The sequence below is a fragment of the Xyrauchen texanus genome, chromosome 26 (genome assembly GCF_025860055.1).
Source record: "Xyrauchen texanus isolate HMW12.3.18 chromosome 26, RBS_HiC_50CHRs, whole genome shotgun sequence".
In the NCBI taxonomy this organism is placed as follows: domain Eukaryota; kingdom Metazoa; phylum Chordata; class Actinopteri; order Cypriniformes; family Catostomidae; genus Xyrauchen; species Xyrauchen texanus.
The window spans coordinates 10,368,601-10,383,581 of record NC_068301.1 but is presented as its reverse complement, the minus strand read 5'-3'; the positions used below and the strand labels follow the sequence as shown (position 1 = coordinate 10,383,581).

Sequence of the window (14,981 nt, the reverse complement as noted above, 5' to 3'; positions counted from 1 at the left end):
AAGTACATTGCAGTAGGGCCTACTCAGTTGATGGACGTGAGAATCATTGAACAATCTCAGAACTATTTTAATATTTTGGAAGCCACAACCTGCCAGGGATGTGAAGAATGACTTTTCCTTTATTTCTCATAATTGCATCTTTATAGCTCACATCAACCTTATTTCTCGCAGATATAAACTTACAATTATGAGAAATATAGTTCCAATTGTCAGAAGAAAAAAAAAATTACCTTTATTTCTCTCCATGGCAGGATCAAACCACCATAGTATGTGCAACCTGAAGTATTTTGTAAAATGTACATGTGGTCTGACTCAGTTTTATCATTAGGGTTTACATAATCTAATTAACATTTCAAACATTTGCTTGGTCATTACTAACTTAAAAAAAGACAAAACACATTCTTTAATACTGCAATATATACTCTTTATAAAAAGTGACAAATTAAAACACAATATAAGCTAAAATTATCCACACTGGTACAAGTCGAGAGGGAATATGCATAATTTGCACTTTATGCATAATATCTTCATTTTGATTTGGAGCACACATTTATATAGCTATAGATACAGTGTTAGATCTACTACCTCTCCTTAGGCTTCACATACTTAGAAGAGAGCTGTGACTGTAAAAAAACATTTGTACATTTTTAATAGACAACGGCACATGAACCAAATACACATATGAAATAAACACTCTCTCCACATGGTAGCACAGATGATATCTAACACTGTCTTTTTACCCACGGTCAAATTTCTTATTCATTACATTACTTGAAAATTTTAGGTCAACGATGATTTGAAATAAACGTGTTCCGTTGTTGTGGGCTTTGTTTGCTGTGTCCTGATTCAAAGAGAATTCAGTTACCTGGGTGCAAAGGACAAGCAAAATTGCATAATCAATGTAGGAGAAGAGAGGCTAGTTAATATTTCAGATGCATGTTTGGCTTTTCATAACATCGAGCCACTTAGGTTCTCCAATACAATACAAACAAACATCAAGCATTTGAATCAGATACCATCCCAATGTATTCAGTTAGAACATACCGTATCCTGGTACCCTTGTCTAACTTGTGCAGGCTGGAATTGTGACTAAAATGTATGTAAAAAGCACAATGAATATAGCGTTGAAACACTCATGTGATGAAAAGCCAACTGTCATGACCTCATCTTCGAATCCCTGACACTAAATGAGTAGAACTTCCCTAATATTTGTAGAAATGTATATGTGAAGAGACAAAGTTGGTGAAACGCTAACTTAACGCAAGGCACAATATAAGCCTTGACTGACGACGAGAGTAGCTTAGAGTCTAACCACTGAGATGACAAAATGTGCTTAAAGCATTTCACGCAATCTTATGTGAAAATTAAAACAAGGTGCTTTTGTGGTATCATAAAGTGTTTCACAATCGAAGCGTGCATCCTACACACTCTCGTCGTTCAGGCGTGTGTGGTTCTAGCTCTGCAGTATAACAGGCAGAGTTACCATAAAAAACCATGAGAGGCTGACATATAGCTTAGTCTTGCTGGGCCAGTGTTGGAAAGGTAACAAGGCGGACATCAAGATAGAACAGATAGAAACTGCCGAGCAGCTATGGCCTTTAAACTTCTTTTGTCAAAAAGCTGGCACGGGAGCTAATCTCCTCACCGCATTATGTCACACAGCCCTGGAGGATTACAGACACGCCCATGAGACGTGACTTTGCAACTCCATGTCTTTATTAGAGCGTGCAAGCATGCATGCATTTGTCCCTGCAGACACGTACTCCATCCTGGCCTGTCACTTTAAAGATTTGAACATGGCTCAAGAACAGCACAGTGATTTAAAAAAGGCAGTTGTTAAGCTTCAGGCTATACTAAGTACATCTAAAAATGAACACCAACTAGAGTCAGAGGAGTAAAACAATAAAATCCCTCTTGAATGGACCTTAATCAGGTTAAAAACGGGACGTTCAATAGGTTGTATGGTCCGAAAACACGTCTAATTTTCGCAACTCATGGTATATGGAGTGTTTTGTCCATGGGAATTTTTTTTGGGTGAAAGTCGGATTTTCTAAATGTTTTGGCTAAACGATCGACACCAAGCCAAACCAACTGAACATACTGTCTATCCCTCGCAGCCTTGTTTTTAATGTAATTAAATAAATTGATCCGACCATGTCTAAGGTCCAATGTGCTCCTGGTGTGCAGCACAAAAAAAAAAAAAAAAGGCCTGGAAGTTTTGGTGGCTCTAAATACAAACTGTGCAAAATCGATACTGCACTTTCATGCCATTTCAAAAAGGCCATCATGTTAAGAAAACCAGTGGATTACCATGGTGTGGATTTTGTTATGTTCCTAGAATGAGAACAAACAGATTGTGGTTCCGGATTTTTAAAGGTGCACTCAGTAATTTTCTTTTCTGCATTAAAAAATGTGTTTCCAAAAGAATTCAATTGTAATTTTGAAATGTATATACATCAAAACATTACCACTTGTGATGAAGACTCATCATATCAGTAACCTTAATAAAAGTGGTTTAAATCTACATGGGCTGGGTCTCCTCCCTAATGGGGGCCACCATGTTATGATCACATGACATGCCAAATAGTACTTGCTAAATCTCAGTAAATTGTTATTGGACACTTTCACTCATGTATTAAATTAATCATAGCTGACTATGAATAGTGAATTTCTACAAAGGTACTGGTAACTGAAAACGTTTGAATAATGCTGCCGCCACACCACTAGGTCACTGTTAGTCCACGACGACAAGAATAAAAAATTACTAAGTGCACCTTTAAGCCCTCATTCCTTAGCTCTCCATTCCTATGTTTTGGGTTAAATACACTTAAAGTGGACAGAAAATGGTTTCGACTCCCACATTTTATCAACATACTGAGAAACAAACAAAAAGCACATTGATAGAAATCCACTTACTATGCAAGTCTATGGGGCAATATGGGATATGTTACCCCACAGAGCACCATACGCTATTAAGACATTTTTTGTTTGTTTTTACAAAATGTGGGACGAGTCGCAGCAAATCTTCCATGGCAACCCAAAGATATGGTCTATAGAATTGATGAAGTATTTAACCCAAAACATTACTTTAAGGAAAAACTTGATTAAAACTCCAAACTTAAAAGGACAGTTCACCCAAATATAAAAATGTTGTTCCAATCCCTTGTTGATGCAGATTTTGAATGTAAGGTACTGACAGCCTCAGTTCCAGTTCATCGTATGGACAAAAAGAACAGCATCAACATTCTTCATAATTTCTACATAAGGGTGATTATTTTCAAGGTTTTAATTAACCCTTAATTCTAATGCTAGTAAAGCATAGCGATCAAGTATCATTTTTTGAAGTGCAAGTTCGCTAACTCTTTCTACTAGTCCCTCCATGCTGACATGTATATGGACATGCTGAAATAAGTATGACCTGGTTACGTTTGTTTTTGGCTGTCACTTGGAATATGTCAGAGTATGACACCTCAAAATGGTAATGACTGTCACTGTCTCTAAACTAATCCAATCATTACGTAGGGATTCCCAAGGGAGAGTTTAGAAAACCAAAATGGGAGATGGGGTAAAAAGGAGGACAGAAAGGTTGGAGGAAGGCAAATGGGTAACAGTTGTTACGGTAAGCTCAGGATGAAGCGGATCACCTGTTTTCAGCTTGAGAGTGCAAAATATTCATTAGGAAATAACAACATAACAAATACATATCAATTGTCATCAAGTAACTTTTTGCAATGCAAGTCCTCGCAGACACACCGCACACAAAAACTGTCCTGATGTAACCAGTTTATGCAGGGCATGGGTGGGTGGGGTGTCTCCTGTCAGGTCCTGAATGATTAAAACGCATTTGTTTCAAATCTTGTGTATGGATCTCACCACATAGAGGGTTGTAAAAATGGCACCCTCAACAAAAGCAGAAGGTTCGGGTGCCCAGGAAGTTTGTCCAATTTTTATTCCCAAAATTTCCATACTATCCCCAGAGCAATGAGAAAAACAATCTTTTTCATAGCCATGGGTTAGGTCGGCATATTGTGGGGAAAAAAAAAAAAATCCAGTTTCTCAGTTACATTTGTTTGAGTATGTTTGTGTATGTTTCTGTAAGGTTCAGCAAGGGGTCATAAGGCCACCATGGTGCAGGGGTGTTTAAGTTTGCAAGGCAGGATGCCCCTGTTGAGCTGGTAAAATTCTACCAGGTGAATCAGGTCTGTGAACTTGGTGGAACCATCATCAAGGCTAAAGAAGACCTGTCCATCCTCCTCCAGCTGCCAACAAGAGAAAGAAGAATGTGTGTTGAAAAAGGTTGTAGATTAGACAGATATTTGAAATCCATATATCAGAATATTCACTTTACAGACTATCCAGTCAAGAAAAGCATCTGCCAAATGAATAAATGTAAACGTAAACCAACAGCATAAAAGAGAGCTAATCATTCATTAGAAAATGTCATAATACATAGAGTACGTTTAGAAAGTATTCAGACCCCTTTGTTCTGTTGCAGCCTTATGCTAAAATTCTTAGTTATTCTTTATTGATTTTTGATAACTGCACATTTCTTTAAAAAAAAAAAAAAAACACCAAAAACTGAAATATCACATTGACATATGTATTCAGACCCTTAACTCAGTACTTAGTTGAAGCATCTATGGCAGCGATTACAGTCTCAGGTCTTTTTGGCTATGATGCGACAAGCTTCGCACACTAGGATTTGGGGATTTTCTTAAATTTTTCTCTGCAGATCCTCTCAAGCTCTGTAAGGCTGGATGGGGACCGTCAGTGGACAGCCATTTTAAGGTCTCTCCAGAGAAGTTCGATTGGGTTTAAGTCCAGGCTCTGGCTGGGCCACTCAAGGATATTTCACAGAGTTGTCCCTAAGCCACTCTTGCATTGTCTTTGCTGTGTGCTTAGGGTCATTGTCCTGTTGGAAGGTGAACCAGTCTGATGTCCCAAGCGATCTGGACCAGCTTTTAGTTAAGGATATCTCTACATTTAGCTGCATTCAGCTTTCCTTCAACACGGACCAGTCTTCCAGTCCCTGCCACCATACTTATCTGTTAGGATGGTATTGCGCAGATGATGAGCAGTGCCTGGTTTCCTCCAGACATGACGCTTGGAATTGAGGCCAAATAGATAAATCTTTGTTTCATCAGACCAGAGAATCTTGTCTGAAAGTCCTTTAGATGCTTTTTTGTGTCTTGCACTAAGAAGAGGCTTCCGTCTGGCCACTTTACCACAAATACCAAATTGGTGGAGTGTTGAAGTGATGGTAGTCCCAAATAATGTACAATCAATTGAATTTTCCACAGGTGGACTCCAATTAAACTATAGAAACAGCTCAAATATCCAGAGAAATGGGATGCACCCGAGCTAAATTTCAAGTGTCACAGCAAAGGGTCTGAATTCTTTTGTCAATGTGATATTTCAGTTTTTTATTTTTAATAAATTTGCAGTTATCAAAAATCTGTTTTTTTTCTTTGTCAATCTGTGGTATGGGGTGTAGATTGATTTTTAGCATAAGGCTACAACAGAACAAAGGGGTCTGAATACTTTCTGAATGTGCTGTATGATATGTAAATTGTATTTTAAATTGTCATGCATATACACTGACTGAGCACATTATTAGGAAGACCTGTACACCTACTTATTCATAAGATTATCTAATCAGCCAATCGTGTGGCAGCAGTGCAAAACATAAATGATGCAGATACAGGTCTGGAGTTTCAGTTAATGTTCACAACAACCATCAGATTGGGGGAAAACATTTTTATTTCAACTGTGGCATGATTATTGGTGTCAGATGGGCTGGTTTGAGTATTTCTGTAACTGCTGATCTCTTGGGAATTTCATGCACAATTGTCTCGACTTTACTCTAGAATGGATCCAAAAAAATAAAAAACATCCAGTGAGCAGCAGTTCTGCAGACGGAAACACCTTGTTGATGAGTGGTCAACAGAGAATGGCCAGACTGATTCAAGCTGACAGAAAGGCTATGGTAACTCAGATAACCACTCTCTACAATTGTAGAGAGCAGAATAGCATCTCAGAATGCACAACACATTGAATCTTGAAGCGGATGGGCTACAACAGCACAAAACGACATCGGGCACTTTATTAGGATTATAGTGTTCCTAATAATGTGCTCAGTGAGTGTAATGTACGTAATACAAAAGAAGTTTGTAATAAGTGTTTCTTAGGAACTCACAGGTAAAATCTGGAAGTGTTTAATCTTCTGATGATGGCACAATGTGAGAACAAAAGCTTTCGGGTTGCTCTGGCTGTCTCGCAATAGGAACAACCTGTGTGATAAGAAACAGATTACTTCCGCTGTTCATCCAAAACAGTACTATAATATTATCTAGCATGTGGACAATGTCGTACCCATCCACTTGGCCTTGTTGCATAATCATTCTGTGGGACTCCTCTCTCATAATGCGTCCGTGGAACCATAACTGTGTTCTGTGGATCACTGAGGACATAAATAACAGGAGCATTTAGTGATTCATGTGGTTTTCAGAGCAGGCAGAGCTTACAAAGACGAGTAAACTGTGAACTCTACTGCCGTGTGATGGTTATTTGAATGAAATTACCACCAGAGGCACTAAACCAACTGATTTTAAAAGGATCGAAACATTCCAGAAAATATTAAAGCTGTAAAGCTCACCTGAACTTAACAGATAAGGATGTAAAGGACTGGGGCTTCCCAGCAAATTCATTCTCGGACTCCGCTTCTATATAGATAATGCTCATAAGTGAATCAAGAAAAACATACACCTGAAAATGGCAACGAATTTTTTATACTTTTATTTTTTCATAAATGCATGTGTATGTGATAATTACTCACTCTCCAAGTGTGCCCCTCTTCCATGGCTGCGTTCTGCGCCTCGACGGGGTTGTCAATCACACGCCCAGTTCTGCCGGAGAAATCCATAGCAACCAGGGAATTCTCTGACACACTTCGCTACAGTCAAAATAATAATAATAAACTTTATTGTTGTTCCTTGCGTAGAGAACTAATTTAATAAGAACTCGTATTTTCAACTCAAAACAGTTTTGTCATTTTTATGTATGTATGTATGTATGTATGTATATATATATATATATATATATATATATATATATATATATATATATATATATATATATATATATATATATATATATATATATATATATATATAGTTTTAGGCACTTGTGAAAAATGTTGCATAGAGAGGATGTCTTCGAAAATATGCCATAAATAGTTTTAATTTATCAATTAACATCATATAAAGTCCAGTAAATATAAAAAGCTAAATCAATATTTTGTGTGACCACCTTTGCCTTTAAAACAGCACCAATTCTCCTTGGTACACCTGGACACAGTTTTTCTTGGTTATTGGCAGATAGGATGTACAAAGCTTCTTTGAGGATTCACCACAGTTCTTCTATTTATTTAGATTGTCTCCATTGCTTCGGTCTCTTCATGTAATCCCAGACTGACTCCGTTCAGTGGGGGGCTTTGTGGGGGCCATGACATCTCTTGCAGAGTGCCCTGTTCTTCTATTCTAATCTTTTCTACTTGCAAAAGGAATGTGTGGGAGTCTAAAATGTATTTTTCCTATTGACACTAAAGCTGAAGATATAAATAACCATCTTAAGACAGGTTTTTGTGAAACATCTTATGTGCCTAAAAGTTTTGCACATTACTGTATGTACATACATATATATACACATACACACACACACACACACACACACACACATATATATAATTTATTTATTTTGTAATTATACACTGATCAACCACAACATTAAAACAACCTGCCTAATATTATTTAGGTCCCCCTCATGCTGCCAAAACAGCGCCAACCTGACTTTTACAGAGTGGTTATCAGAGTTACCGTAGACTTCATTTGTTCGAACCAGTCTGGCCATTCTCTATTGGCCTCTCTTATCAACAAGGCATTTCGGTCCACAGAACTGTCCCTCACTGGATGTCTTATGTTTTTGGCACCATTCGGAGTAAATTCTAGAGACTTGTGCGTGAAAATCCCATGAGATCAGCAGTTACAGAAATACTCAGCCCATCTGGCACCAACAATCATCCATGCGATTATCTAATCAGCCAATCATGTGGCAGCATTGCAGTGCATAAAACATGCAGATACATGTCAGGAGCTTCAGTTAATGTTCACATCAACCATCAGAATGGGGAAAAAATTGATCTCAGTGATTTGGACAGTGGCATGATTGTTGGTGCCAGATGGGCTGGTTTGAGTATTTCTGTAACTGCTGATCTCATGGGATTTGCACACAACAGTCTCTAGAATTTACTCCAAATGATGGCAAAAAAAAATAATGTAAAAAAAAATAAATAAAAGAAAATCCAGTGAGCGGCCGGTCTGTGGATGGAAATACCTTATTAATGACAGAGGTCAACAGAGAATGGCAGGACTGGTTCAAACTGACAAAGTCTACGGTATCTCAGATAACCACTCTGTACAATTGTGGTGAGGAGAATAGCATCTCAAAATGCTATTCTGAGATGCAGGTTGGCGCCGTTTTGGCAGCACGAGGGGCACCTACAGAATATTATTTTATTAATTACATTAATTTAATGTTGTGGCTGATCAGTGTGTATATATATATATATATATATATATATATATATATATATATATATATTAGCACTCAGTGACATTACACAGTATTAGGTAATAGAAACAAGTCGAAACAAGGACATTTTGTTAATTGCATGTCATGTTTTAATGGCTCAAATGTTTGTTCTTGACATGGCTCAGGAAATAATTTCCTTAAACTTTTCTTTTTGAGTAAGGAATTAACTTTTTTAATAAACTAATTATTCTTATGAACACTGGAAACACCTGCACTCATCCTTAACAAAATATCACAAAAACAATAAACAATAATTTTTGCAATATAGATGAAAAGTAATGCATCAGCCTTCATTACATTTTAAAATGCCATGTATTACGCTGTTATAAAAGGTTATATCTCTATTTTGTTAATTCATTTTACATACAAGCACATTTAAAATTATATTTAAGGTACAATATTAATGCTACTGTCACCATGCCCTGTTATAAGTATTTTTCACACAATGTCTCAGATGACAAAAATCCTCAATGATCCCCTAAAACTACATATTACAATTATAGTACCAATAGAAGACCACTATTATTAATTTTAAGTTTCCATTAAACCTCTCTGATAAACCCACTGACCATTAATAAACAGCTTCTAAATTAATCCCTTATCCTCTGTGTTAGCACTGTTTCCCCTGCATTACATAAAAGTTCCCAGTGCAAATCGGCGTAAAGGAATCTATAGCTGCACGCTTCATTAGCATTAGCACATACTGTTAGGAGCAGATTAACAACAGATTAAGAGACCTCTAGGCCGGAGTGTTCCTAAAGAGCACACAGGGTGCATAATACAAGGTGCACTCAATGCAGCGTGAAAGTAGTACATTTAACCTACCAACTGCACCAGAGAATCTGCCCTGATTAGCAAAATACAAACACACACAGTTGATAAGAAAAGGCAGTTTCTTACCACAGGTGTGCTGAAGTTTGAGACTGTTTCCTTTCTCTGCTGAGGGGTCTTGTAGTTTTGATATAGCAGAATTCCAAACTGAACAGAAACAAGTGGTTTTGTGAGGGTTAAGAGGAATCAACACAATTGTATTGGAGGATAATGGAGATCAAATAACATTTGAACAATTTTGAAATGTGCCTAGCCTCAAAAAAATAAGATAGATTGCCACAGTACCATATTTCAGATATAGTGTGGAGTTTAGAGATGCATTGAATATTTGAAACTTTTGTTGTGCATGTTTTTCATGACGACAACTCTGTGTGTTTATTAACATGTACATAAAACAAATTGGCAGACACTGTCAAAGCGATTCTTTTTGCATTCAAAGTATAAGTATATTAGGATGTGTGTTCCCTGGGAATCAAACCCATGACCTAGATGTTGCACCTTGATGTGTGTGTGTGCATGTACCTTAAGCAGTCTAAAAGCAGTCATCCAGCATGTTCTGCTCCGTTCGTCTTCAGCACACAACATCTTCAACTCCTTCAGTTCAGTCCTGCCCTTACTGGGCTGTCAATCAAGCAAGATATTTACTGTCAAATCAAGGCAATGAAGTTAATCTACTATCATACTCTGTACCAGATGAGGATATGGTATTTATAATTAAGGGACATCACCAATTATGAAATGTATAACTACGTCATATTTAAGGAAATATCAGTGGAAATATACTTCCATCTTGCAGCTAAGGAAGCTATTTGGCATCACATTAAAAGTGATAGTTCATTAAAAAAAATAAAAATAAAAATGGACAATTCTGTCATCATTTACTCTCCCTCATGTTGTTCCAAATCTGTATGACTTGCTTTTTTCCATAGACAGGCCTAGTCTTTATTCACTTTCATTAAATGTAAAAGTTCACATTTTGAAAGTATTGTTAATTCGCCTTTTGTGTTCCATAGCAGAAAGTCATGCAGGTTTGGAACAACATGTAAGAAAGTGAAAGACAGAATTCTCATTTTTGAGTAAACTATTCCCCAAAGTCAACAGAGCAGAGTTTTGAAGTGAATTCTTTTCAATAAAGTTCCAAGCAAATGTGTCAATAGCTGGGTATCCATTTAAATGTTTAGCATTTTTTAAGCACATTTCTAAAAACATGAATCAAAATGGTCTGTGAGTCACACACACCACCATCTGCCTGTGCTCAAAACTGTTCTGGCAGATTGTGGACACACTATAAAAACCAGCTGTGGGTTAAACATAGGGCTGGGCGATAAAACAGTATCTGTATTTATAGATTGTACACCTTTATCGATAACGATATAATTTTTTTCTCAATATAATGCTTGATAGTTTCATTTAAATGCATTAAAATGTAAATCGACATTAAGTTTGGTTGCATATGGATCATGGATCATAAACAGCCTATCATATGGCATAATAAAGGAGCGTGTAACGAGTGACAAGCAAACAGCCAATAACAAGTTGCGTTGCGCCATCGCCGTGACATCCGAACACATGCGAAAATGACTGCCGTGCCTGCCGGCGATGAGGAGATTATGAATAAAAAAGGACATGTCAGCTCAACAGTGTGGCAGTTCCACCTCCTACTAGCGCACTAAATCTTGAGCGAATGTTGAGAGCTTATTTGCAAGCCAAGCATTTGCATTAAGGGTTTCTTAGGCGCAATTAAATACACATAACATTTGTTGGATGGAAACCCAGCTAATGATAACATTATTTTTTTAAAAGCATCACAAAAATGACCATCTTTCCTTGCACCTTAATGCAGAACTGGTAGTCAGTGGGAGCATTGTGCATCTTTTTGCCAGTCGTAACAGTAAAAATATTGCTTTCCTCCAAGTCGGACAGTAACTGCAGGTGCCTTGGCTCCTAAGTAACGCAAATAAGACTTCATTAAAATGATCCCACAGACAGCATAACATAATGATCAATATTAACAGAATCAAGGAGTTATCATGGAATTTCCTGTTATTTTAATCAAAAATAAAATATAGCATAAAATCTACAAAAATTACATATTTCCAGAAAGGATTTAGGAATACATATATGCAACGGTCAAAAGTCAATGTGAAAACAGTGAGTTCATCTTTACAAAAGACATGAGCAACTAAAGTCTTGTAAATATCTAGCTTGCCTTTGACATTCCTTTTGTAGAATAGTACAGTCCAGAACGACGCAAAAACATGTACATTTTCTTCCAGGACTTGCGGCCTGTCTCCTTCATATAAAGGAAGCCCTGGATTTCTGGACAACTACTGGAATTCAAGAAATTCTGTGCAGGAGAGAAAAGCAGAAGACCATCTGGAAAGTGAGTTCTAAACCTGGATGCATTCCATGCTTCAGTAAGTCGGCCTCTCTATTATCACAAGGCATGCTCGGATGCACATTCTTACATCAGATGCACTGACATTCGCACAGTCATACAAGTGTGACGCACCGGATAATAATGTGGGCTAATCCAGATTTTGCTGTGTCACAGATCAGTTGCCGCTCAGTTGTGTTTTTCTCACCTGCAGATCAGTTGCCGCTCAGTTGTGTTTTTCTCACCTGTAACAGCTGTGACTGCGGGATAGAACCATTCGATTCTTGACACCATGCTACCATCTGCTCTGGAAAGAAGTTCTATGGGAAGAACAAAGGACGAAAGCTCAGTCAGATAAGACAATTTGTATCAGACATTTGCCAATAGAGCGCAATATTGATCACCGACATTTTCTGCAGCCCTTGATTCAAGAAATGTGTTTCCCATTCATTTTCTGCATAGGTATTTAATAGTTCGCAGCCATGAACCAAACATACATTTTCAGCAGTCTGTCACCAAATGATCATTTCAGGTTTAAACGGAGATATAACATATAAAACAGTCGTGCTTTCATAGACTTTTAGAGCCATAAATGCAATCTAATATATTCCTGCTGTCACTAAATGTTCAATAAAGATTCTAACATTGTAATGTGTAGGCCTATCATTAAGTACACTTCAGTGCATGCTCAGCTGAGGTGTTTTTACATTTATATTTATGCATTTGGCAGATGCTTTTATTCAAAGTGACTTAGTGCAATTATTACAGGGACAATCCCCCCAGAGCAACCTGGAGTTAAGTGCCTTGCTCAAGGACACAATGGTGGTGGCTGTGGGGATCGAACCAGCAACCTTCTGATTAACAGATATGTGCTTTAGCCCACTACTCTGCCACCACCACCACTCTCACTCTGTTTATGATTTACTTAAAAGACCCAGCTCATAAGAGTCATTAGATCAAGAAATGCATTACACTGTTCAGAGTGGTGGTGGTGTAATGGTCTAAGCATATAACTGGTAATCTGCCCCACAGCCACCACCATTGTGTCCTTGAGCAAGGCACTTAACTCCAGGTTGCTCCAGGGGGATTGTCCCTGTAATAAGGGCTCTGTAAGTCGCTTTGGATAAAAGCGTCTGCCAAATGCATAAATGTAAATGTAAATGTTCGTACTGTATGTTTTGCAGAGTAGATTCAAAAGAACCGGCTTATAAAAGTAATTCATTTGGGAATTGAATTACACTGGTCACGCTGTATGTGTCATGCTATAGATTCAGTAGAGGGCAATGCTGCTGCTGAGTAGTACAGCTGGAACACTGTCAAGAGTATTATAGTATGGTATTCCATCTACATCGGCAGATAATTTGCATGTTCAAGAATAACGAAACGAATAATTACATTCCGGTATTTTTTTAACACAGACTTATGGCTTCTACAGAAGAATACTGTATCATTGCTTAACCTCTGAGCTCTTGGTATGTCTTTCCTGAAATCTGTACATTTTATCAGTATGTGTCTTCTCTGGAGTTTGAACCCATAACCTTGACATTGCAAGCGCCATGCTTTACCAGAGCTATAGGATCACGATCGCAAGAAGCATGCACGAATTCACTCACGCATGGGCCGAACCTTCTCTAAGGCTAATTTGGATGAGTTGCACAAAGCATTTGCCAAAGCCAGGAATTACCCAGAGCAGGTTAAGTGCTCTGTCAGATAGACTCGGACTAACCGGACTAACCTCAAATGCTGACACATAAGCAGATACACGCAACTGCACATACCATACGAAAGCACAGGCTCAAATAAGATTAGGCTTTTGTAGAATTATTTTTCTCCAAGGCACACAAAAAGCCAAAAGCTAATAAAGTGGGATAAAATAAAGGTCCACAGTGTTCACACTGTAATGCGCTTATGCGACAAGTTCAAGTGTACTTGTCAAAATGGCATCAGTTAAAAGGTGTCAAGTACTTGTTCAGAGGGGAAAAAAGCTATTTTGTTTTGCTAAATGAGGTGGAACTTGTACAAGATGTTCATGATCGGCTGCAAATGGCTTAACCATGAGTTTTTCTTGCATATGGAAAACAGGAATGTGGGAACTTGTCGTTTATAGAGATATTTACATTTTTAAGGGGTTTATAACTTGTAGGTCATAAATCAAGTGTACTTTGTGAGGTTTTTGAGGTTAATAAGCCTTTCATTTCGAAGCATTTAGGGTTGGAGTGGTGGTCGTCTTGGGAGAAGGAAAAACATGGGTGGCCTGAAGGAAATGCTGGTGGTTGGTTACACTCATACAAACGTGGAACTCACCAGCGGGTTTCTGAAGAACTCATACTTGGCGTAGTTCTTTCTGAAGAGGAACTTGCTTTCTGGACACATGCAGGCCTGCACCTGGACCACCAGCTCATGATCTTCCAGACACCTTTCTGTACACAAACAAACATGATGGTTATAGCAAAAGAAAAATGCATTTTTGGTAGACTAATATATATATATATATATATATATATATATATTGCATTACAAAAATTAAACCAACTTTTAGGACTATTAAATTTTTTTTGTATTGTAACATTTTTAGGGCACTTAAGCACATTTTACCCGCTAATTCTCATTATCATAATAGGCCCGGATGTTTTACTTGAACTATTCCCATTCTTTTTAATAAGGATTCTCATAACCGCAACTTTAAAAAATTGTATGAGATATATGAGATATAATGAAAGCTAGTACATTCACATTGCTGTAATGAGAATATCATATTTACCTTTTTTTCACATTGAAGTAATACAAATTGGGAAGTAAAATGTGTGTGACGGTCATAAAAATAATGTCACAATTTAAAAAATCTTAAATGCAAAAAGGCATAATTTTCTGTATGCAAAATATAAATGTCTTATTTGTTTCTTTTGTTTTTGGAGCAAACTTGTCCCAAGACATTTTCTTGACAGGTTTCATGAGACTCACCCCTGTCCGATTGGGGTCAGGTACACCCCAAACCAGCCTAATTATAAATGGCTTCTGTATAGGGTGTTATTCACAATGACAATTATCTGAAACATCTAATGAAAAAAGAGAGTTGCTAGTTACTAATATTTCATCGTCCAGCATAGTGTAATATCCCATAATG

At 37.5% G+C, this 14,981-nt stretch overlaps 1 protein-coding gene across 4 annotated transcripts in view; it reads right to left on the bottom strand.

Moving 5' to 3' along the window:
* Nucleotides 1-415: 415 nt before the first annotated feature.
* The window catches only part of LOC127620042 (growth factor receptor-bound protein 10-like), a 69,685-nt gene continuing 55,119 nt past the window's right edge, over nt 416-14,981 (bottom strand). For all 4 annotated transcript variants that reach the window (XM_052093118.1, XM_052093116.1, XM_052093117.1 and 1 more), the window contains 11 exons: nt 14,162-14,277; nt 12,103-12,177; nt 11,690-11,827; nt 11,314-11,424; nt 10,003-10,101; nt 9,550-9,627; nt 6,836-6,952; nt 6,656-6,722; nt 6,373-6,460; nt 6,197-6,290; nt 416-4,259 (listed from right to left, as the gene is read on the bottom strand). In XM_052093118.1, the coding sequence (XP_051949078.1) occupies nt 4,113-4,259; nt 6,197-6,290; nt 6,373-6,460; nt 6,656-6,722; nt 6,836-6,952; nt 9,550-9,627; nt 10,003-10,101; nt 11,314-11,424; nt 11,690-11,827; nt 12,103-12,177; nt 14,162-14,277 (1,130 nt within the window). In that variant the 3' untranslated portion in view covers nt 416-4,112. The remainder of the gene's footprint in view (nt 4,260-6,196; nt 6,291-6,372; nt 6,461-6,655; nt 6,723-6,835; nt 6,953-9,549; nt 9,628-10,002; nt 10,102-11,313; nt 11,425-11,689; nt 11,828-12,102; nt 12,178-14,161; nt 14,278-14,981) is intronic.